Source organism: Synchiropus splendidus, chromosome 2 (genome assembly GCF_027744825.2).
Source record: "Synchiropus splendidus isolate RoL2022-P1 chromosome 2, RoL_Sspl_1.0, whole genome shotgun sequence".
NCBI classification, from domain to species: domain Eukaryota; kingdom Metazoa; phylum Chordata; class Actinopteri; order Syngnathiformes; family Callionymidae; genus Synchiropus; species Synchiropus splendidus.
In genome coordinates, this window is record NC_071335.1 from 8,977,258 (window position 1) to 9,002,955 (window position 25,698).

General features: G+C 42.8%; 2 protein-coding genes across 3 annotated transcripts in view; both read left to right on the forward strand.

Moving 5' to 3' along the window:
- Positions 1–11,013: 11,013 nt before the first annotated feature.
- On the forward strand, positions 11,014–12,291 carry LOC128754700 (myeloid-associated differentiation marker-like). Its single transcript, XM_053857505.1, has one exon. The coding sequence runs from the start codon at positions 11,198–11,200 to the stop codon at positions 12,065–12,067; it is 870 nt and encodes a 289-aa protein (XP_053713480.1). The 5' UTR covers positions 11,014–11,197; the 3' UTR covers positions 12,068–12,291.
- Positions 12,292–14,548: 2,257 nt separating this feature from the next.
- Positions 14,549–25,698, forward strand: part of LOC128754131 (testis-expressed protein 2-like) — a 30,494-nt gene continuing 19,344 nt past the window's right edge. For both annotated transcript variants that reach the window (XM_053856528.1, XM_053856529.1), the window contains exons 1-2: positions 14,549–14,678; positions 15,058–15,149. The gene's annotated coding sequence lies outside the window, so the exon portion shown is untranslated. The remainder of the gene's footprint in view (positions 14,679–15,057; positions 15,150–25,698) is intronic.

A 25,698-nucleotide genomic window follows, 5' to 3' on the forward strand; every position in this document is an offset into this window, starting at 1 on the left:
GAAAGTCCAAAGTGGGGGCGTCACCGAACAGGTAGAAGTACACGAACGAAAACAAGCCGAACTTAGGGCATCACTGAACCTGGCGATCGACGAACAACAATCTGAAAATACAACTACAAACATGATGGTCAGGAAAACAAAATCACAAACGTGGTCGTACTCACGTACTCACAAAGATAAAACTAGAATCAGAAGAGACAGGAAAACGTGAAAATCGGAAACAGACAAAAGAACAGAAAAATCACTAACTAAGGCACCAGGGGAAAACCAAGAGATCAGAAAACAGAGCGATCATGCAAAATGTTAATTACCTGAACGGAACTTCAGTTCCATGAATACGTGCAAAGCCCTCTAACAGGCCCCGCCTCACGCCTGAGAATTGGATGATTAACTCTTCACCCAGGTCCCTACCATAAACCCCCCTGTTTGCTGCTGCCCGTCCTCCTTTGAAGTCAGCAACAGAACACGGCCTGCTGGGCGAACCGTTAGAGGGCATTGCATATATTCATAGAACTAAAGTTACATTCAGGTAACTAACATTTCTATGTCATGTGCTCCGCCCTCTAACTGGCTTTGCTATTGATAACATACTGTAGCGACCTGGGTGAACTGTGTCGCAAAGGACTGTGGGTAGTGAACTTGTGGTGTAAATATTAGTGTTTCATTTAGGTAATTTGTAAGGGTTATTTAGGGTTCCAGTAATGTTTAAATGTTCAGACCATGCCTGAAAAGATGAGTGATGCAAATGACTCTCGCTCTGTTCACTGGTTCAAGGTTTAATAAATGGTTGTCACGCTATTTGAGCTGCTTGCTTCATTGACAACGCTACAATACCTAAGACCGTTGTGATGAGTTTCCTCCCAGCATGGCCAACAGCCAAACCCAAGAGAAACAAAACACTGATCCCTTATCTCCAATCCAGTGGGGTCCGAGACGGTCCAGCCACACTCTCCAACAATGAATGAGCCACCGAACCTGCCGACATGTCCCTGAGATTTGCCTGGCAGAGGTGGAAGACGAAGGCCAAGATGCCGCTTGACAGATGTCTTCCATAGACACCCCTATGAATAACACAGCTGATGATGAGACTGCTCTCGAGGAATGGGCCTTCACACCCACGGAAGGTTCCATGCCCCTAACTCCGTAAGCTTTGACAATAGCATCAAAGATTCAATGAGACAGACGTGCTGACAGAGCCATCCCAGCAGAACAACCACCATAAACATACAAATCATCTGTTTGAGTGACGAAGAGACTGCGTGCGATCCATATAGTGACAGCGGTTCAAAAGGTGATCAAAACTACAGTATCTGAAGACTCCAATGTGGAACGATGCTCCTGACTGGAGGCCTCATCCTCCGAGCACAGAGCAGAAAGAGCTCCTGCAAAAATCCCAGAACTCCTGAAAGAGGGCATGATAACGCCACCAAGTTTCTTTCCTCGCACCATTTCTGAAAAAGATTCCACAGTGAAGTGTACGCCTTATTGGTGGCCGCCCTGTCACAACCGATTCATAAAATCCAAGGGAGCCCAATCTTACTCTTTAAAATTCCGAACCTTGAGAGGGCGACCTAATATGGGACGGGAAGAAATTGTTCCCTCCGCTTGAGGCAGCGACACAGGAAAATCTGGAATGGGCCAAGGTGTCCCCACAGTCAAACTCACCAAATCTGGGAACCATCTGGCACCCAGACTCTCCAGCGCCAGCATCAGCACTGAAAGACCCTGTGTCCTTACACAGTGCAACAGTGATAATATCAGGCGCAGAAGAGGAAAAGCCCACAGAAGACCCTTTGGCTAGGTTGGATGAGCCAATGCATCTACCCCCAGTGTCGGATTCTCCAACGAACCAGAACCAGAACCAGAGGGGACACTTTGCATTCGCTCGAGTAGCAAAGAGGTCTGCAACCGGAACTCCAAAGCGGCCTGTGAGAGTTCCCACTCATCCACGAGAGCTTCGCAACTTGACATTCTGTCTGCTGCCATGTGCAGACGCCCTGTAACATGTTGAGCCCTTAATGACAACAATCCACTGTTCGCCCATGTCAGGATGCTGGCTGTCACCCAATGTCGAGCCGGAGACATCACGCCCTCCTGGCGGTTCCGTTAAGCAACTGTCATGGAATTGTCCAATCTGATCATGACGTGCTGTCCTCTTAACAGATGTGAAAAGTGATGAATATTTATGTGTCGAGGGGGTCCAGTCCAAACCCCTCCAACACTGTTCTGGCCCAAGGTACCCCCCCCAACCGGTTAGAGACGCATCCGTAAACAGGTGAATGTAATGCAGAATACATCCCAAATTCACACCCCTCTCCTATAGGCCTGGGGAGTCCCAGAAGGCCAGATCCTGTCAATCTTGGGACGACAACGTCAAACGTCTATGTTTGTCACAGACAGGGTGTAATCGAAGATGACAGACCCACCGCTGAAGGCCAGTCATGTGAATAAGTCCTAGTCTCACTACTGGATGCGCCGCTGCCATCAGACCCAGTGACAGCGGACTGCATCGTGTCAGCCACGCCGCATGAAAGTCTGTTAGTTGCGGAGCAGTTAGAGTAACAGATGGCCCACCCGTATTTATCAAGACATATTAGGGGCTCCTGACGAAATAACTAACTAGGTATCAACAAGCTAGAAGACGCTGCTTCCCTCGCTTTTACTCGTGGAGAAGATTGCGTACTGACACATTGTTTTTGTTTAACTTTGCCGATAAGGGCACCGCCATCTTGGACCTCGCATTCTGGGACACGAGGTGTGGCTGGACTACACAAAAGGCCGCCCGAACACCCCAGATGGCGACATATGGCTCCCAGAGACGAGTGATGCGCAAAATTGCAACTACACTTACCTGCAACGCTGAGAGAGCCAAAATGGTGGGCATTAGCTTAGCCTTCTTCGTCGGTTGTTGAGTGGACCTCTCTTCATCTCGTGAAGACGAAAGTCTCTTACTTAATAAAGCGCTCTTGTGTGCGCCGGTGTGAAGACATAGCTTTAGCCACACAGCTAACAAGCTGAGGAGAAGCCTGAATCTCCAAACCAGTAGCACAAAGCATATTACACACACGACTCACGACTGTTGCAACAGGAGCAGAAACGACACCAACATACTTTCTTTGCAGTTTATTCGCCGAATATTTATACACTGGAGGTGGTGCAGGGATGGCCCTGTTCCTCTGGCCGGAACTCCCGGGCACCTGGCGTGACGTTCCCGGTTCCTGGCCCTAACATCCTCCCAGCCTAGAGTAGGAACCACGGCTGGTTGAGGAGCTCGCCTTGTATATGGGACCGGCTCTGGACCTCTCGATGGCTCCACCACTGTCGCGTGTTCTGTCCTCCTCTGCTCAGCGTCCCCGGTTGACGGGCCTTTAAGGGGCAGTTGGAGGTGGAGGTCTCTGAAGAAAGCTGTCCAAGTGTTCTTTAGAGTTCTTGGTCACCTCCATCTTATTAATAACCTCCCCAACAAGAGGGAGTCATCCGTCATGGGCACACCAGTTAGTGTGCACCTCTCCTTCTCCTTTAACCCGGTCAGGGTGAGCCAAAGGTTACAGACCGTCACCTGGGCTGCAGCACACACAGGCCCTCCGTCTTTCATAAAGTCCTGACACATCCTGAGGAGGCCGGCGACAGACACCTGGACTTCTTGAGCACTCTCCTCAGAAAACATCTTCTTATCAAAGGTTAGAAGGCCAATTTACAGAGGAAGAAGTAGATTCGATCTGGCACACATTGCTGGAGCCAAGGTGCTTAAGAAGGGTCTGCAGGTGATTTGTAGATTCGTTCCAGCCATGTGCCATAACCAAAAGGGAAGCTCCAAACAAACAGGGAAGCGGAAGGAGACAAAAACAGAAGTGATACAAAATAAAAGCGAATCATGACAAAGGGCTCCAGAAGGGCCCTTCCTCATAAGGAAAAAAAAATCTGGCGTTTGAGCACCATGTTGGGTCTATCAATGCATGTCCTTGACAAGGATGTAGTCTGGAGCAAACAGCCCATATGTCTACGTTCAGGTTGTTTTTATGTGTACGTTTGTCGATGTAATAGATAAGGTCTTAATTAAAATAAACTTGAATGATAAATTACCAACAGGTTTGCAGTCGAGGCTTGTTAGACCAGGTATTCTGCTCTCTGCTCAGACAATTGAAGCTGACTGCAAGTAGCCTTGCTCCGGTGTAGGGGTCGAGAGGTCAAATGGTCCGTTGTGGCCATGTGGAGTTCTGTTATTTGTTGTGGGCTTTCATTTTTCCAATAAATAGAACATTGAATTCCCAATATGCCTTTCTGCCAACTAATTATCCAACCCACCAAACACAAGTCAATGGTGGAATAAACTAGTTGGTATTGTGACCAATGGCAACCCACATACTCGGCCCACAAATGTTTGTAAGTTCCAAGAGGCTTTCCAACAATTAAAAGATTCAACAGCACAAAGTACAACAGTTAAAATCTGCTATTCGTCAACCAACATCACCGTCATGTATTTAACCAAATACAGTCTTTGAATCAAAGATTCATTCATAAGCCTCTCTTATCATGAGTGGTTGCTCAACTCCTCATGCTCTTCAACTTTCAGTGGAGCATCATTTAACCAGAGAGGCTTGCATATTGTGTCCATATTTGTGCCTGTATATATAGTACGGGTTCTGCGAGGGTGGTGGGCGCTCACCTCCCAAAGCCTCTATTCCCTTGCTGTGGTTCCATGGGAACCTGTATGCAACTAATCCCCCTTTTGGCTGGAGACAGCGTCTCCAAACAAATCATGCAGCTCTAAGACCCAGCACTTCTCAAGTGGGCTCCTGGCTCCCTTTGCCAAGCTTCGCCAAAAAATCCTGCTCCTTTCTTCTCGCCTTTCTCATATGCTTCACATAAAACAGCTACCTAGCGTGAGGCAAATCCCCTTGTCTCTGTCTCTTTTCTTCTAGGAGCACGGGAAGGAGAAAGAAATGGGGTGTGGATAAGCTCCATCAGCAGGAGATTGTCAAGTTGAAGAACTAAGATGACCTGTTTAGAAAAAAAAAGGGGCGAGTGTGAAGAATGGGTGTAGATGAAGGGGTCATTGTTTGATTGCAAGAGAGAGGAAAGTGAAGATAAATGAGCAGATCTCCAGACTTTCATGTGGCTTTCCTTTACCCTATGGTGAAGCACAAACACCACCTCACGGAGAGACTTTAGTCAAAGGCCCTTCTCAGTAATAATCACTGAACGCATGATATGAAAACAAATATTGTAAAGAAATATGTTAACTTTGCTCATATAACACGCTCCGTTTGCTTACACATCCAGTGTCAACTAGTATATATGGACATTACCTGCAACCTATACATCATATATGCTCAATAGCATCCGCATACATGTGCAAGCGTCCTGTAAGTTGTACGTGCTTGGTGCATGCAAGTATGAAGTATCACATCACTGTTGTAATTACTCAGAATGGTTAAAGGTCATCTGTATTTAATGCAAGGTTGACAGTTCTTAGACATTTTGTCAAAACTACTGGCCTTAGTACCAAGTGGTGACAAGGAAGTCGTCGTAGAAAATGATATTGGGCCCCTGTTGAACACATCAGTGTGTTTCTGTTAAACATTTACATTAGTAATTGTATATAAGCCCCGCCCATCAAAACACTCAGACCAGTTCACCTTCGTGCAGCGATGTGAGTGTGTGCTGTTCATGCACAAACAGACTGATGCACATACACACACACACAGTCCCCAGCCTCTCACACTTAACTTTACCATCCAAAAGAAATGGCTAAATTTAACAAGGGCTTTCAACAAAACCCAATAATAATAAACAACTTGCGTTTTAACCCTCCCGAGGACAGGCCAAAGTGTCCTTACAAAATGTCCACACAAGAAGTATGGCAAAACAAGCACACACACACACACACACACACAGACACACACACACACACACACACACACACACACACACACACACAGACAGACACACACACACACACACACACACACACACATAGGTTTGTCGCACTCTTGGGGTCAACCACTCATTGCCATAATGCTTGCCACACCCTCTCACCCAAAACCTAACCATCCAAACAAATGGCTAAGCTTAACCAGGACTCTGAACTCAACCTGTGCCCAATTATAATGACCCACATATTTTAAAGTTTTCATCCTCAAATTGAGGCTTAGCCTTATGGGGTCCAGCCAAATGTTCCCACAAAGTCATACAGTCACTGGATAGTGAGAGTGTTTTTGTCAAGAATTGGTCCCCACAAAGTAGGGTAAAAAAAAAAAGCACATAGACAAACATGTTCATTGAGATCATAACAATGTGAAACACTGCGCTAGATAACTTGAACCATGCTGCCATGATCTGTTGAAGGCAGACCACTCTCTCTTGCACAGCTCCATCTCTTTAAGAGAGCCGCTGCCTCCTTAGAAGAACATCCAGAATGTGGAATTGTAAATATGGTACTGCAGCCAACCAATCTGGACTTACAGTGCTCTTCAAGCCATTCAGACACACGAACACAGCAGCTCAGCAGTAACACAAAATTAGCAGCAAACAGGAAGCAATCACAATAAATTGATTGTTCTTGTAAGACTCCTACCAGAACTGGTGAAATAGTACGAGACCACTTGCTCTCAATTGTGTCTGTGACAGCCTCACTTTCTCACTTTTGTGAGAGGACATAAAGCAAGGTTGGAGGTTGCATTCTATTTTTCATTTCTGCTGGACAACAGCTAGTACATGCGTCACTGAAGCTAGAGTTTCATTTTTTGTAGTTCAGATTCGTGTGCACAGTAGATGGAACTATGTGCTCAGAAAATTCATAGTTCATAATGAGTTTTTACAGTCTGTAGTTGACTAAGACTATGATTAGCACTTTCTAGTTATTAACAATGGAGGACTTGAAGCAAGGGAGTGGTCCTCTACCTTACAAATCCTCAGCCTGTCTGGCCGAAAGAGACTGCAACAGAATAAATTGAAATTGTCATAGACCATAAGGCAGTGAGGGAATTGAGGCCGGAGAAAATGAAAGCTTAGAACACGTCAGACTACATTTGATGATGAGGGAAGCAATGGTAACCTACCTGTGTCGCAGTGTTGCCTCCCAGAAGCGATGATGGTGTGCACCTTTGCTCCAGGAAGACTGCGTTGTGGCATTGACAAAATGCAAATGGCATACAACAGTCACCAATAATCAGCTTGGTCAGGGATAAAAGTGGACGAAGAGGAGACGCCACACAACTCTAGACAACACCACCTCATTGATCAGATACCTCTAAAGCTTCTTGGTTTTCTGAATGTGATTCCCTTTAACGCTGCACACATTGCAGGCTGTATGTGTTCAGTGTTCTCTGATCTGTCACAACAGACATTGTTGAACCCAAGCAAAACAACATGCAGGTGAGTGGCGGCAACATGGGGACGCAAAGCCCTTGCATTTACATTAACCTTCTTTATATTGATCTAAATGCATGCAGATATAAGGAAGCGTCGTGATGCACACACATGAATCCAATGTTTGGATCCTGTAACATGAAACGCTGCAGTGTTGGTGCTTGTGACGACACAAGTGCTGCAAGACTGGAGACAATGTCACCATAAGAGTTACATCATGAGACGAAAATGATCAAAAGAGAGGGGATGTAAAAGTCATCCCAGATAGCAGAGGACACAGATTCAGCGTTGGATTTTGTTATTTTATAGTTGCTTATGATTGGTTGAGGATAAAAAATAAATGTTGATTGTCAATGTCAAATAGATGTTGCAATTTCAACATTAGAAGAACATACACTGATTCAATGCTGAATTACATTGATTTATGGTCAGAATTGGTTGAAATGTCAACATTGATTTAATGTCTTTTTGTTAACTGGGATGCTACTATGTTTGCTCTGTTAACTTGCTTCACTGTAAATGGCACACAGCTGAAACCACTCAGTAATGAAGCCACCTGTCTTCACTAGTCAGGCCTGAAGTCCACCGTGCCAGATCATCAGACAACCTCTCTGTTTTCTGCTGTTTCCTCACACTGTCATTCCTGCAGCTCGAGCTTTTACAGGATCTATTCATGCGCTAGTGTTGACTACCATGCTCCTCCTGTTCTGTTCTCCTTACTCCAGTCGTCCATGATAGTTTAGCTCTTCTAAATATTGAGGTTGAACAGATGATATAGCTCTGCGTGTGAGTAGAGAGAGAGAGAGTCATTCATCCACCTGATCTCCTGGCATCCTTGGGCACCCAGCACAGATACACAGTTCTTCATGTGCAGCAACAGGCCATAGTGTTTTGCATTGAACAAGACATCAGACAGCAAATGGAGAAAAATAGCTCATCAGACTCTGCCAATTAGCATCGAGAACATTAAAACTGCCAACTTATGAACGTTACTGTATCTGGAATATACAAACTGAAACCTTGACATGAGCAAGCTTGGCACCACATCGAGGCGCTGGCCTCAGCCTGAGACTGTGATCGATTGGCTCCTCACCCAGGTAAGCACTGCCCACCACCTATAACCCCCTTGTCTTCCGCTACTCAGCCCCTTTTGGAACTCAGCTGCAGAAGACAGGCCTGCTGGGCAGCCATTTAGCGGGACTACGCACATATTCACAGAACTGTGGATGCATTAGGTAACCCAGATTTCTATGTTGTATGTGCTTCGCTGTTGGTTAAAAACCACAGCGAAGGCCAGTGGGATAAGTTACCTCCCAGCATAACCTGGAAGAAAAAGGCCGTACCTCATCAAACAAGCGTCCGACGTCCTACCAGTCAGCCAAGGACAAAAAAACTGCCCCATAAATGACAGTATGAGCCACAGAAGAGTCCTCCATGCCCTGCAAGTAAGTGTGAACAAAGTCGATGCCGATGACCAGGATGCCGCCTGGCAGATGTCCTCCATTGAAGCACAGCAGGAAAGAGTGGCAGATGAAGAAATGGACCTCGTAGAATGTGCTCTGAGGCCCTTAGGACCTCTGCACCCGCAGCCACGTATGCCTTCTTAATGGCTGAGAAGAAACTGGTCTCCCTCTGAGACTCTCACCATGTCTATCTGAGACCTCCACTTCTGTTGACATAACATGACAAGGCACGGACTGGACACAACCTGTGCATTCTTACCTATTGGTCATTCTGATGAGGAGGATGGAAAGACCTCAAGATGACCACCTGCGACAGGTACGCCAATATGATCACCTTCGTCTTGAAAGCTGGATTGGGGTGAAAGGTCAAGTCCCCATCACCCCCAAAAGACGTACACCTGAGATTGACTGACAAAGCCGCCAGGTTACTCACCCGCTTTGCCGTAGCCAAGGCTGTCTTCAGAATCAGATCCTCAGGTGAAGACTCTGCCAAAGGTTCAAACAGGGAATTACAAAGCCCCTCCAGAACCACTTGAAGACACTCTCTCGGAATCAGACTCCTAAAAGAAGCATTGGATGACTCCTCGCTGAGAAGCGACCCAGACACTAGTGTCCCAACATAATGGCAGCCGCAAACACGTTCAGTGTAGAAGCTTCCCGTCCTTTATCCAGCAGATCCTGGAGAAAGGAAAGAACACCAGCGAGAGCACAACTAACCTGCATGAGGCCTTAAGACTCATACCAGTTCACAAAGAAGTCAGTGGCTGGAGCTGGAGCACTCTATACCGTCGAAGCAACTGCACCCGACAATGCCATGTCAAGCAATTTCAACCTTTCAACATCCAAACCTTGTGAGGAAGTCTGAGCATGGACATGCTCGACACACACCTCCGGTGATGACCATTTAGTTGTTGGGCGTGAGTTGAAGAACTGCAAATGTGCTGTGACCAAACACGTGGCACAGGCATCGTGCTGGTCTGCAGCATCAGGACCGAGCTCATATGACTTGCAGGTACCAAATATTACTGAGTACTTAGCACCCAATGATAATCACAAGTCAAAGGCTGAGTTTAAAAAGAGGCTGAACAGCGGAAGACAAGGGGGTTATAGGTGGTGGGCGGTGCCTACCTGGGCAGTGAGCCCATCAATCGAAGTCTAGGACCGAGCCCAGTGCATCCATGTGGATTAACCAACCACAAAGAGCGGTAGAGGGCGGAGCACATATGGCATAGAAGTGGAATAGAATAGTTTACAGCAAACGATAATCCATGTAATTTTACCGAGAAAATGATACCTCTAGCGTTCAGCAACTCTATGTGAACATTCAGTCTGGTCCAAGATAAGTCACTTGATATCCAGGTGAAAATAACTTCAAGTAGCAAGTGGTATTAGACGGAGCCATTGACTTTCATTGAAAAAAGTAAAAGTGAATAAATAAGTAAAAGCTGCAACAAATACAGTTTTCTGAATAAAAAAAATGTGAGGCTGTCGACCTTTCACCTCAGCGGTCTGCCATTATATATATATTTAATATGAAAACAAATGTACCGTACTCCTCGGAAACGCCAGTAGATGGTGCCAAAGTAGTATTTCCCGCCTATGTTTTAGTTCCTGTTACACATTACTAACCGAAAAGCTTCGAAGAATGTCTGTCTTCCTGCAGTGGTATCTTCATGCACTGTCATGCACAAACTCTCGATGGGTTGCTGTCTCTCACCATTCTAAAGGACACCAAGCCAAAACCGCATTTATTGATTATGTGACTTTTTCTTTTTTTGCAGACAAAGCATGTAAAAATGCTCATTTTATAGATTTTAATGTGCATATCTATTTTTTTTTTTTACTTCTGCTTTTGTGTCACCATTTTTTTTATTTTATTTTAGACATTGAATTCTTCTTCTCTTCCCATGTATTAAGAAAGTACCAGTGAAAATAAATATATATAAATAAATAAGATATCAGTGATTCAGATTTTTATTGAAGTAAAAATATGTTAAATTCATGTTTCCTTTGACAAAGTGTTTCCCATCTGCGATGTGAAATCCTGATTTACTGAATAATATATCTTGAGCACTTCTGTTAGAATGTATCATTTAGCCATCTGCAGCTGACAGATGCTCTGCAGCAACCTCAAACAGGAAGTGGGCAGAACTGAGTTGATACAGAGCTGCGACACATTTTCCACTCTAACTTGTAAAGATATATATAGATATTGTCATAAACAAGTCCGAGCTTTGAAGACTTTTTTCCTCAGCGGGAAGTAACATTTTCTTCTTGTTGACTTGAGGACTCTTCAGTTGATCATCCTGGATCTCATGGGGTTCTGCTGATTACTTGGATGACCTCAGACAAAAGACTGAAAAATGCCTGTGATTGTACTGGACGTGAAAGACTTCACCACTCCTCTCTTCTTCGTGAGAACATTGGAAGTGTTTTCAACTTGTGCAACTTTTAGTCTGGTGGGCTCTCTACACTGCATCGACGACGACGTCCAGCGACATGCTAATACCTTCTGGATCCTCTGCATGTTCACCTGGTGCTTCTTCTTCACGGTGACTCTCTTCATCCATATTCTGAGCCTGGTCCAGTTTCACAGCATCATCCCAGTCTCCTGGAAGAACTTGACAGTGACTGTGGCTGCTTTAGGCACTCTCATGTGCCTCAGCGCCTCAGTCATTTATCCTCTGTTGGTCGTGAACCTTGGAAAAAGCCAGTCTTATTGTGTGGCAGTGGCTGTGACTTCCTGTCTAACAGTCATCACTTATGCCTCAGAGACCTACATCCTAATTTGTACCCAGGCTGAGGAGCAGAGAGGATATATGGGTCGTGTATGTGGCATCTTCAAGATCGTCCAGCTGTGGGGAAACTGTCATATGATCACCTTGATCATGGAGTCGAACCACTCCCCGTTGAGCTCTGTCCCTGAGTGGCAGCTGTTGCTCTCTGCTGTGTCTGTCTGTATCTTCATGTCTGTCACCACGTTGCTGGTGATATGTGGTGACTTCGCTGGCCGCTGTCCTCTGCCTTTTGACAGATTTTTGGGTGTCTTCAATCTGATCGGAGTCTTGCTGTACATGGCGGCCACAGTCATCTGCGTGACAAAGATACTGGAAAACACTCCTACAGAGATGTTGCTGGTCGTCATGGAGACAGTGGTGGCTGGGATCACACTTCTGGCATACACCATGGACTTTGCCTTCTCCATTAAATCGTTGTGTGACAGAAGTCATTAAAGAACCAACGCACTGTGCACTTGGAGTAGCTTTCCAACTTTTTCACAAGCATTGAACTGTTGGGATGTGCAGTGATTTGGTGGGCAAGAACGGAAATTGGCCTTAATCAAGTTGAGTAAAGTGATTTCATTTGTCTTCATTGTTTATACACGTTTGATTGTTTTGATTGCGCTTCAACCATGAACCCACCTGACCTGGTTTACAGGACAAAGTATGGAGACTCACCCAACTTCAGTGACTTGAAGTGTTTGCACAGGCTTTTTGGCACATGCTTTATAGATATACACAATAAAGAATTTTGAAAAAAAGACAGTTATTAGTTGTTGTTTTTTCCATATTTCTCGGGCCACTGATTATTCGGATTCCACTGGGTGCAGCACATCAAACCTCTGTCAAGACAATGAAACACTGGGGAAACATTTCTGAGTCTCTCTGACTGTGTGTGCCAATGATTGTCGTCAATGAGCAAGGCGCGTGGGTGGGTTTCGGTGGGTGTGTTTAGGGTGCTTGGTGGCACCAGCTTCAGAAGGGACATGTGGGACTAAACTTACAGCAAAGCTGCTGTGGCTGATGACTCAATTCACTTAAAAATTCCAACATTTCACTACTCGTAGCAACATCTCGGACAGCCAACAGTGGCCTATCTTACTGAGAAGTTGGCAACACACGCTGACTGCCCTTAAGATATCCTGAGGTGAGAGAGGCACTTACCCTCAGCGCTTTTTTAAAGGGATCTCCAAAACTGGCACCACATCTACAGACCACAGTCAGAGACCATGTCGATGGGAACACCATGGTGTGTGAGTAGGAGGTCTCAAATCTGACGTCAGAGGTAGACCAGTGAGCGAGCCCACCATGTGGTGTGACTAGGATTCAGGAACAGATGGAGATGGCCAGAAGCAGGGGTAGAAGCAGCAAGAGTTGGAGTAACACCAGGCTACAATAACTGAAGGTCCACGTAGCATGCAGACAGGAATATGCACTCGAGAAGTCGGTCTTCGGGTTTAGAATGGCCTCCAACACAGCTCGTTCAATGTCCCAAACCACCACCCTGATGACACAGATGTCCAGCATGAGGGAGTCAGCCACCAACCTGCTGCTGGGACTTAATATTTTCCCTTCGATGGATGAAAATGAATGGCCACGGACAACAGATAAAATGTGTAATGGTGGCCCCATTTGCAGATCAAATGAATCTCTATAAGAGTGCAAGGAGTTAGTTAAGCTCACACAAAAGACAGTCAAACGATCCAGCAACATAATAGATCAAAATGTGGGGAAGGGAAGTCCAGAATGTAGTCAAAAGACAAAGGGAATGAAACAGAGTGTCAAAAGGGAAACACAAAGGCTGACGCACGTTTTCTGTTGAACCACAAGTATGAGCAGGAGGAGTAGAGAAGTCACCACCAAGTCTGGAGAGGAGAACCTTTGGCAAGGAGTTGGTGAACGCTCTGCACCTTTTGTGCTCTGGTCTAGATCTTGATTTGTCCCAATGCCTCAGTCAAGGTAGAATGAAATACAGAGAGATACAGGATGGCCAAATAAAAGTTGGTGGAAAAACTCTCCCATTCAGGAGCCCAGTGATGGGGACAGACCAAGTTAATGGCACTGCTATCTTTTCAGGGAGGATGCCGTCTTGTCAACAAATGGTAACCAAGCTTAAGTGGTAGGATGCAGATCTGGGCTGTGCGATGTGAAATCCACTCTCTTAAGTATCCCCTATTATCAGTTTGCCCTCATAGATGAATTGGAAAGAACCATGACACGCAGTCTTTGCATCTGTCACATATTTCTAAATTATTCTCTCAAAGCACCTGAGTACTCGGGTCAGAACAATATAGTGGTTGGTGCCGACTAAATAAATAAATATTCTCGGGTGACCTAAAAATATGTAGGATTTATTTTTCTTGATGCAATTAACCACACATCAATTGACAAAAGGTTTGGTATTTTGGAAATCATTTTAAGCGCCTTGAAGATATTACTGCCTTACCGTCGATTGAACTCAGTTGCAAGTACCATTAGTTTCCAGTAGATGGCAGCAGTTAATCAACTACTTGTGCGTTTCAATATTAGGCGTGGACGTGTATTTCTAAAATACTCACAACGAAGGGCATCAGTAAAAAATGTTGCATTAATTATGTTATTTGAACGTGGCTTTTTAGCATATATTAGATACACGTGACAAATCTAATGTTTAATGGGAAAGAATTGCAGCCCAAGTGATATTTTTGAAAGTGAAAGTTTCGAAAATGAACACGCCTCAAAATGACTAACAACTGTCTCCATGATTCCACACCGATCAACGACCAAACCGACTTCACTGTTTACTTACTCACATCTGGCACATCTCTGCTAGGCAGTTCCAATCGCCACTCAGAAACATCGATGATCAGGCTCGAGAGGCGTATAATTTCCCAGTACGCCCCTCTAGCTCGATTAGTCGTGTCTGAACAAATCCAGCCCATTTTTCTTGAAGGAACTCCGTCCAGTCAGTTTGTCAACAGGCTGAGCGACACAGCGAGCAGTGTCGCAACTTGAATCCAAACTGTGAAGCAGAGTTCTTGATTCTCCGATCTTTTCCCACAGAAATGTAGTCGGCATGACACAGGTATTTCTCCTCTTGGTTTTCTTTTTTGTGTTCATGGTTAGGGTTTGAATCTCCCCCAGGATCCAAAAACACGAAGAGAACTTTCATGTAGTTTACCGTAAACTGTCCGATTTTTGTTGATAACCAACAACAAAGACTCAGCATTACCGAGCAGTTCGACGTCCGTGGCACCTTGTTGCCGTAACTCGACTGTCGTCATGAGTGTCAGTCAAAGCTGCTAGTTCACCACTCAGTTTTTATTAGCTTGACAATGACCGCTCGGATATGAATTCCTGTAGAGGTGTGTTTCCAGCCGTGACATATGAGCCAACAGAAGCCCAGATAACTTTCAAACTGCTGTTTTTTTGTTCTTATGACTTGAACTTTGTGTTCTTTTAAGGTGAATGCTGAACTCGATGGATATGTGATACTACATTGGAGCGTAGGCAGATGAACGGCCCTGGTTGGATTGAATGGCACTGAGGATACAAGGTAAGCGCTTTGCCAGTAAATTTGACCTCTTTATTGATCCGTTATTGACCTGAACGAGGGTGGTATAGTTACAGTGACAGTGAGGGAATAAACACTGACATCTTACATCACATCTACATTTTTTAAAGGCTGTCAAGCTAATGGTCCAGATCACCATATTTTATGTTTAATAACTAAATTAGCTTACTTGCTTGAAGGGCTTCCTGTGCAAACATATTTGTGGGGAAAGCAAATGATGCATAACTCCTCTTATTTGCTCAGAAAGCCACAAACAAAGGTAGCCGTAGGGAACGCTGAAGCTTCTTCCCTTGCATGTGCTTCCAATGATCCAGACGAAGTACTGACGTGTGAATGGTTAAAGTCAATAACAGGAAGGCGTTTTACAGGTTTCCTGGCATACATTGACCCCAAGCCATATGCATGACAAGTTACTTGCTGTTCAGGGTTTCTATGCACGACGAGTTTTGCTTCTCCCTTGCTTTTCTGTTGACTGTAGCGTCTCAACAAAGATAACTCAGTAATACAACCCATCTTGCCTTGGCTGAAGACACCTTATTAGTAAATTTGGGACTCTAGCTATCAAAATCAGCATTGGCATTTAGCAGAAACATATTAGCAATATGCTATAAGCAAATGCATACCTTGATTTACAGAAAGACACATTTGCGTGGACTGTATTATAGCAGTGATTTCACTGATGCATCTCGTTGTAAAGAAAGTTATGCAAGTATCCACTGTTTATCAGTTTATCCATACATAAGCATTTCTCTTAACAAGGTTACCTTGGGTCAGATTAGCCAATTCTGTTGACTGTCCCTTGCATTCCTGTCATTGTCATTTGGCTCCTCTAGTTTCTGGTAACCTTGTATAAAGCCTTGACCCTTCATTGCCTTTTGTACTGTCAGGGTTCTGCCTAGGATTTTCCTTTTCCCCTAAAGGTCTGCCTTAAAAGGCAGAGCCCTGGTCGACTGCCAGTGTTGGAACACTCACATTGGGTCAAACTTCAATACATGTTGACAGAAAAACCCGATAGCTCCCCCTGTGTTGGGATTTTCCAGAGTAGTGGCTGAAATCCCAGTGTATGAGGTCCCATTCTGCTCAAGTGCTGGTGAGAACCCTGACTCTGTTGGTGTTGACTCCCTGTAGTTTTATACATTCTATCCAGTTACTACATCCCATAATTGTAGAAAACAATTAAATCCATATTTTTACATCCATTTTAAACTGTAGATTTCTATGTGTGGAGCACCGTGGTTTACCAGTTAGTGCTGCAGCCATGCAGGGAGGGCCTGGGTACTAGTGTTGTCTGTGGAGATCATCCCTTGCTTCCATGTGGGTTTTATCCTGGCGGTTATTCATCTAATTAATGATTTACCTAACTCATTGTTTTTTTATTGTTAGAAATATGACATTTCCTTTCCCTTGTAATCTCACAATCACCTGAAATTATGGTCTGTTTTCTGTTCACTTGTTTTGTTCAGTGGAATGTCAGCTGTTAGTTGTCAGGAAACATGTGAAATGTTAAGGTAACAAGCCTTTGCTTGAGACATTTTGTGAGGCTAACTTGAACAACTCATCTTTGTATTATCTGTTTTTTCTCATGAACTACCATGTATCAGTTACAGTAGTACACTTTTATAGTGTATTAGTGTCAAGGTTTTGCTTCACAATTGAGTCACATTCAGTGTGTTGCAGACGCATGTAGCCTGTAATGTCATGCCATCTTGATGTCAGGTAATCTGGTCAAACAGGAAAGTTTTGTCTTAAAACATGATTGAGCACTGTATTGTTTGTCAGTGTGCAGTTGAGAAATATGACTACAAATGTGTTGTGGATAATTACTGTTGATGGTTTTAGCAGTTTTACAATTCCACTATAAACTCCTGCCATATGGAGCCGATTGAAATTCACATTCAGCCACCATCTGACAATGACGGCAAGAACGCATTATGCATGCTCTACTGCAAGGCAGTGTTGGTGTTACTCGGGTTGCCTTCAGAGCAGCAGGTGAGGTGACAGGAGATGTCACACTCTGTCGTTAGTGCAGGAAATCAAATGAATTTCACTGGCGTGCTCTTCGGTTTCCACTTGCTATTGGAGGGTTAAAAATAAACATCTCTGCTTTGTTTGCTGTTGGCATTCCCAAATCTTTGCAGATGTAGCTTTTCACATCAGTGAGGATTGTTTTTTTTTACGAAAACAACATCATTCTTCTACTCTCTTCACTGTTTGACAGTGGTGGTGTGATGATGTCTTTATCACTGTTATCTTCCATAAAAGAAATATATCATATTCATCTTTCATTCTTCGACAACACACCTGTGCTCCTCCTCCTCTTAGAAAAGAATGTGTTTCATAATGCAGTTGACCCTACACCTGCTTGAAATATTGACTCACCTTTGGACATCAAAACTAGGACAAACTAGGAACTGATAACAAAGTGGCATAACTTTTCAGTGTTATTCTGAAGTGCCTGTTGTATATTAAATTATCCAGCATATAAAATGTGTGATAATATAATGTATATAAATAATTATTCATTTTTCTACTAATGCCATAGCCAGCATTTTTAAGTTAATGCTCTCCAATTTTGAAATAGGCTAGAATAAATGCATAAAATATTCATTTGATACACTTATAAAATATGTTAAACATTAATTTGCCTCAGTCAACTTCACAGTATTTACAGACAAACCTAAAACAGCCAAACTCTCTTCAGTTATTCTGCAGTTTTCTTTGCCCATGACACTGTAGGCACATGGAGGTTTTGGAAGTTTGATGTTGATTTAGATTGTGTGCCGTCTTAAAGACATACTTTTACATCTGAAACTAATCCCCATGATGAGAATGCAACATCTCTCGATAAATTTGATAAACACAAGTGAAGTCGACAGCCCGTGCCCTCCAGCTCAGTGGCGTGTGACAGTGGAGGGGAGTCTGGTGGACTTTGGTTCACAATAAAAGTTTTAAACATATTTTAATGAGAAAAAACCTCTAAATAATAACTGAGTGTTGAGCTCTGAGCACTCAGTGTTGATTTTGTCAGATCAAGCCATTCAAATAAGTTTTCTGATGCGGTCATATCAGCTCAGGCAGACATCCTGCCACCCAGGCAAAAACCACTCCCCGCCTCTACTACATTCTCCATAAAAATGTTCAGTCACATTAACAGCTACAGATGATGATCGTGTGTGTGTGTTATTGTACTTCTAGCTTTGTGAGGATCTCTATGAGTTTTTGATCAACAGACTGAGGACCTCAGTCAAGCGGTTGTCAAGCCTCATTCTGAAGGTTAAAACTACAAAATACCTAGGTTATTATAATTGGGTTTTAGTTTGGTTAAGAGTAAAGGTTAAGTTAAGCCATTTGTTTTAGACGGTTAGGTTTCGCCATTTGTTTTAGACGGTTAGGAGCCGAACCAAATATAGACGGTTAGGCATTATATTTGATATAATGCTTTCCCAGGCATTATATCAAATATAATGCCTGCTTTCCCAGGCATTATATTTGATATAATGCCTGGCATTATAGCATTATATCAATGTATGTCAATGACGGTCCTCACGAAGATAGGAAGACAAATGTGTCCGTGACTAAACACTATCCTTGTGGGGACCTTACGTCTTCGTGGGGACCTTTCGCCGGTCCAAACCTCAATTTGAGGATGAAGATTTTAAAATAACGAGGTGATTATACAGTTTGGGTCAGAGTCCTGGTTAAGGTTAGCCATGTGTGTATGTATGTTAAAATCACTGGAAGCCTTGTCTTGTCAAGTCTTGTCAGTCCAAACATGAGCATCCTTTCCGTGTGCTGTCTTTCTTTTTTTTTGTTGATTTTGATGTGAACGTAAGCAGAGCTTCAGCATGTGCAGTGTGCAGTTCTTTGGTGGTGTGCTTTTGCTTACTGTTGTGCTGTTTTTTAGGGCATGTGTTCACAATCATTCCATGTCCATAGCTTGTTGTTGAGCAGCCTGTGCCTTTGAGGTCATTCCAGTGAATATTCTTCACAGTATCTGCTGTGTTGTGGTGCCACTCTTGTGTTCATAAAACTCTCAACATTTTCGGACATCTTCAGTTGAGTTACATTCAAAGCAGAGACAAAAAGTGCTATTATGCATAAACATAAACAAAACAGCATAATTCATTTTTTGGATCACACTTTATAATGAAGTTCCTTAAATCCTTCCAAAAGGTGTTTCATGTTTCTCTCATCTTTGGACCAGCCAGAGAGAACAGCATAACATTAGGAGCTGTAGCAACTCAGAGAGCTTTGACCTATAGAAAACCTGTTAATCCACAATCCTGTTCTTTCTATTGCTGAATGATTGGGATGTAGACGAAAATATTTACAGAGTGTAGCTAGTCCTACAACTTCACAGTCTTCCCTTTCTGCGTGAAACGTGTATATCCCCCATGTTGGAGTGTGACCTTCCTCCAATAGACCAAACACAAAGGGATGGGTGACTCCATATGTCCTTAGGTGTGAGTTGCTGCCTCATGTCGGGCCTGTGATGAGTGAAATACATTGCATCAATTTTGACTGCTATATTTAAAGAGGCTAGGCCGCATTCAAAAAGGAGAAGGACTTGAGCAGTCCAAATGTTTTTGCCACTCAGAATAGGACTGTCACATGCTATATGCCCCCAAGGCATGACACTAGTTTCTAGCTCAAGAATCAAATCTTTTGAGATGACACTCTCTTCTGAAAACTTTCTTTCATTCGATAAGCAGTGGTGGACAGTGCTGAGCTTCTCGGCTCATCACCGTCTTGTTCAAATCTGCCTGTCACACTCCTTATTATAAATAAAGGCTGACTATTCAGTCATTAAATCACATGATGTAGTGTATTTCTTGGTCTGCCCTGTCGTGACACTGGTTTTTCCTTGCTGATGTTGGGAGGAAAGTTGTCAGCCTGCCCCCACACAGTCATTATTGCCTCTTTCAGGTGCTAGAATCATGTCACACTGATAGCAGAGTTCTTGTTCACTGTCATAGTCATAATACTGTAGTCCCTGGCTACTGCTGAAAGAAGATGGGTGAGGTGAACATGGGGGTGTATAAATAAAACTCTGCTATAAATATCGCTCATCTTTTAACTGAACTTCTCTCAGATAGGAACCAAATATAATTGTGTTTTTATTTTAGTATTATGGCTTGAGAATGCTTTCAGAATTCTGAGTTGATTTAAATCTTTTGCCATCAGCTTCCCAGCCTTGACAAACCCACTCAAACACAGAAAACAGAGTTGCTCTTTGTATCCGTCCTTCTTCCCACACCGATGAAGTGGAATAATACACCAAAAACACCATGTTGGAATAAAAGTCCATTCTCATAGTTGGCACTATCCATTTTTTTTCCACCGTAAATATTCTTAAATTACAATACTAATGGTATTTATTGAATCGCTTTCCTTGTTGTCCCTGGTATCACCAATACAATATTGTCACAATAAATCCAGTCCAAAGTTTTTCCCAAATTGTTCAGCCTAAATGTGCAGTGAATTGGCATGTTCGGTAAAAGAGCGGCAGTGTGGAGATATTTTAAAGCGAGACTGGAATTACAGTTTGTCTGCTGTGGCAAAGCAGACTTGTATGAAAAGGACAAGAATTCCTTTATTGTGGGTTGAGCAACGTGAATGCACTTTTTTATGTTGCATGTTTTGTTTTTAAGGCCTAAAATACACAAATAAACTTCAAATATATAATATGAGTGTATTACCAAAAGTGCAGGGTATAACGTTCCCGTACTTCTGTTGCTCATTTGTACTGCAGAGATTTCTTAATTTTTTTGCTGTAAATGGAGGAGAAGAGGAAGTGAAACTTGGCCATGCTGTGCTTTCTGGAGCGGGAATGAGCGTGAAGTGATGTAATGTGTGACATTGCATGCTTTTTCTGTTTTCTTTCACAGTACTCTGAAGCTCAAACAAGGAATGCACTTGTTGAAGGGTTTTCACATTGCAGTGTGTCATGGAAGTCATGAAGAAATGTCATGACACAAATTGGGGTTGGGTATTGGGGTAAGGGCTACAGGAATTTCAGCAGTTCAATTCAATTAAACAAACAAATTTAAATGATAACTATTAAAAAATCTTTGGGCTCGGCAATATTGCTTAAAATTCATATCATGGCATGAAGAGATTTTCTTCATTCTATGATCTATATGCAACATAGGTCTAATGATCTATATTGCAAATAATAAAATGATATAAAGAAGAAAAGGCAAAACTGATATTGGACGTGTTTCTAATGCATTCACTAAGTTGAACTGGGCTCTGAAAACTGATTTGAAAACAGTCATTCATTTTATGCATTGTTCCAATCTGGATATTACTTTCATGGAATCTGCACAACATGTGCTGCATCTGTTTAATGTGTATAAAAAGTAAACATCTGTCACACCTCAATAGACATATCACTGTTTTCTGGGATAAGTTATGTATAATTAAATAGTAAAAGAGTCTTTCAGACAAACAAAGACGATGTTCGGGTAAATGATTCTAAATGACCAAGTCACAGGAATATAGGAATTAACCAGAATGACTCATCTAATAATACTAATATTAACACTTTAGTAATTGTATAAATTGTGTTTATTATCCTAAATGTTGATTCATGTGAGTCTGATTGGTGTATTGATAATATTAAAGTAGTGCAACAATGTTTGGCTCAGAAGCTTGTTTGACCTCCTTGTAGCGCGGAGGAGCTTCCTTATAGATTTCCACTGTGTGGCAATATTGTTGTTTCACAGTTTGCTAATAAACTGGCACATAATGGAGCTTTCATCATTATGCCATGATGTTGAAGGGGTTCGGTCATCTTTGCTAACAAAACACATCCACACTTTTCTTCGGCGTCCTCTGAGCTGAGGTATGTGAAGCAGGATCACAGTCACTGAATCAATTTTGCCGACAGAGAAGTAAATAATACGCTTTACACGACTTACAAATATTTAGAGAACAAACCATGTTGAAATTGGGAGATTTGATACATATTACCAATGCACATTTAATGAAGACATCAGCTTGTGCTTCTCCTAGCTGGTATCTATCAATTCTATTGTGCGAGCACAACAAGGCTGGTAGTTGTGATCTTTTGTGTGCAGGAAAACGATGGGTGCCGCCTGATACTCTTTCAGATCACAGTCACTGTTCGGTCCCCACCCATGACACCAGTTCCACAACATTCTTGAGAGCAGTTTTGGTTGTGTTGGCTGATATGAGATTTGAATTTGTAATGAGCTCTGCGCTCTTCCACAGACTATTAGTCACCCTCTATGGAGCACATGCCCACGCTAAATTACACAAACATGCTGTCCCACACCAACCCAGCCAACAGTAATGATCACTGGAATCAGAGCCGTCTGCTCTATTGGCGATGATGTATAACTGTACGGCAACAAATGGAAGGTCTGTCACTAGCTTTGATTTATCCTCTCCGGATTTAGCTGTTTATTGGTTGATTTTAAGTAGAACATTGGTTCAGAAAATCAGGGGAATCTCAGGGATCCACTAGGCACAGCTGTCATTGTGTTTTCCGCTCGTCTGCAGCATTTTTGAAAACAACCACAAACAATGGGCGAGAGAATTTTTGGTTTGTTGCCATGAGCCTATTAAGCCTGAGCTGCTGCTTCGCTCACAGTTGCATTCATGTGATCGCCAGACTGTGAGACGCTTTGCAGCTCATTAGTTAAATCTCATTGTTGAAGGGATGAGCCATTACTACTGCAAGTAAACTGCCAGATTTGCACCGCGAGTCCCGAAATCCCACACTAGGCAACCTTCATGCGGTGTGCTGATCAGGGATTTCATTAACTTTGTCAGTGGGGACTAGTGTGCTGTACTTGTGGTTAGATATTTTCCACGCTATATTTCAGAAGTAGCTACTAGGGCTGGGTATCACCAGATCCGTCACGATTTGCACTGCAGCTTTGCAGTAATTTAGTAATCAAGTACTCTCAATATACAGAATACTTTTTTTTTCCTTAATTGAGCAATCTGATAAAACAAGTGCTATTATGAAGACACAATAAAAAATGTAACTTTTCATCTCTATCGCTAGTGTCAATCCGGCAATATCTCATAGTATCGATATTTTGGCACTCCCTTAGGAACTACTGAGCATAAGCCATTCTGCCACAAATGTCTACAAAGGTTAATATTTATATTGCGCTTCTGATATGGTACTTCAGATGAGAGAGCATTTAAAAATCATTTTAGTACACTTGCTCAAAGTTGAGCCACATAAAATGATTATCAACTTGATACAGGAATGTGATTTGATGTAGATATTTTCATTTGAATAGTTTGTTGCTCATATTAATCCAACATGGCTTTATTTTCTGTGAGGCTTGAATCCCAGCCGCAATTGAAATCAAGGTTGTTTTGGGTACTATCAAATCTAAGGTGCAGAAATGCAGCTTCCAATTTTTACCATTTACCAATTTTACCACAGTCCTGCCACATATTGTGATTGAGTGCAATGTGTGTGGAGCACAGTCTGTCTTTTCTTTCAGCAAAACAAATCGCATCTGTCACATTGAACTGGCCACCTGCTCTCCACGCAGCATGTAAAGCTGGTGTAGCTAAAGCCAGCAGAGACAGTCATTGGTGCGGCCTGTGGTCTGGCTTTTCAAAAATCTGTGGTCAGCCACAAAACAGTGATTGGTGCAGAAGTCAAGAGTTGCAGCATGTTGAAAAGAGTGGGTCGTGCATTGGACTGCACCGATACACAATTGTCCATGTCGACATAGAGGTTGCTCTCAATGGCAGGAAGGACCAGCAGTGTCTAGTTCTTTGATACGGCTGAAATAGTGTGGCATCTCAATCAGCATAACCTTGGCTTTGTGAGGTCCTCAATGGTAATCAGCCACATGAAACCATCATGTTCTCAAAGATTTGTCAGATAACAGGGCCTTTCTACTGTAGCTTCTAATGAAAGGACGTCTGAGCTTTTGGAGTCAGTTAAGGCTCGCAGGTGGTGTTCTTCTTCACTTGTTTATATTTATTATTTTTGTGCCCGAAGATCTACAATGTCAAAATGCACAACAATCTGGTAAGCAGCAGGGGTCTCTGTTTAAGTTTGAGACCCCCCGATCTTATTGGAATCTTCTTTTTAAAGCATTTGTGCTTCTGAATTGGCCAGTCTATGTAGAAATTTGCCACATTCTAAGCACTATTGTCATTGACTCTCACTGAGAGAAACATGTTTTTAATGGTTGTTGTTTGAATTCTGTGTGAGAACGTGGACTTGTCTTGTGACAAGTCCACGTTTGTGTGGGTAAAGGTTCAGTATTCAGCATGAAAAAAAAATGTTTTTGTCACGGCTTAACGTCCTGTTCAAATGCTGTTGTCAAGAACTGGGTTTGAACTGTCTGTTGATCTGTAAAGTGGTCAAGTAGAGCTGGATAAAGTGCCTGTTTTTCTGGATGGCCGTGGTCTGTTTGCCTTTGTATTGTCACAGGTTGAGTCGTGAGAGAAGGTCCAGACAGTGGAATGTATGCCTGAGAGGATTAACTTGCTGTATGCTGCACCATCAGTGCAGTCGTCAGCAGCATTGCAGTCACATATTTTCCTGCAAAATGAGCAAGAATAGTTGCAGGGAGTCTGCATGAGACAATTCACACTTTCATCATTTTATTTTGCTCATTATTTCCATTAGGGAGGCAATCTGATGTCTATATGTTTGCTACTCAGAAAGTTGTTTCCAGATACAGTGACATTTTTGGAGAACTCTAGATTGTTTTGTTTGATCATTTATATCCTATACATAGAAATATCTGCTCCTTTTCTATCGATTTGAAAATTAATGACTCGTCTACTTTAAATTGTTGGCAACAAGTCAAGAAAGAAGCATCTGATCTAGATGTTTTTGGCTGTATTATTCATTTCAAACAAAAAGCAACTGTTAAACGCAGTTATTATAGACGGTGAAAATCTCATGGTGTGACTGCTGGGCCACCTGGAAATGAAAACTGGATGTCAAATGTCAGAGAGACAACAAATCCTGTCTGACTTAATTTGATTAAAAAGTTGGACTTTGTGAGGTTCTTTTCAGAGTGAGCATGATCAGTTTTTATTGTTGCAAGCAGTAATATGTTTTACGACTCAGTTTATAATTTACTGCAAGATTATAAAATATAATACAAATATGGTTTAACTGCAGATTTAGATGTAGGAAAAACATATTACTGTTGTAAGCAGTTCCAGTCTATGCATGCAGTAGAGTTGTAGTAGAGGCCTGGCTGAGCATCACCAGGTATGAAACCCAGTGTCTGTGTATATGTTCCAGACTTCAGGCTGTAATGGACTGCACAGCATTTGCAACCAAGTTTTAAATAGTGATTAATGATTTTTAACCGGCCCCATTACATCCCTTGAAAAGCGGAAGGCACATTGGCTAACGCCTACACCGCCTACAGGTGTAGTGTGTCTTGCCCGTGCCCTTTGAAATCCATTGTGTTTGGAGTTAAAAACACAGTGTCACAATATTTCCAGACCTCACTTTAATTCAACTAGAGTGTTGCATGTTGCATTTTTCTCTGATTGCTCTGTC

Coding starts and splice junctions, on each gene's coding strand:
- LOC128754700 (XM_053857505.1), top strand. CDS start 11,198: ATGCCTGTGATTGTACTGGACGTGAAAGACTTCACCACTCCTCTCTTC.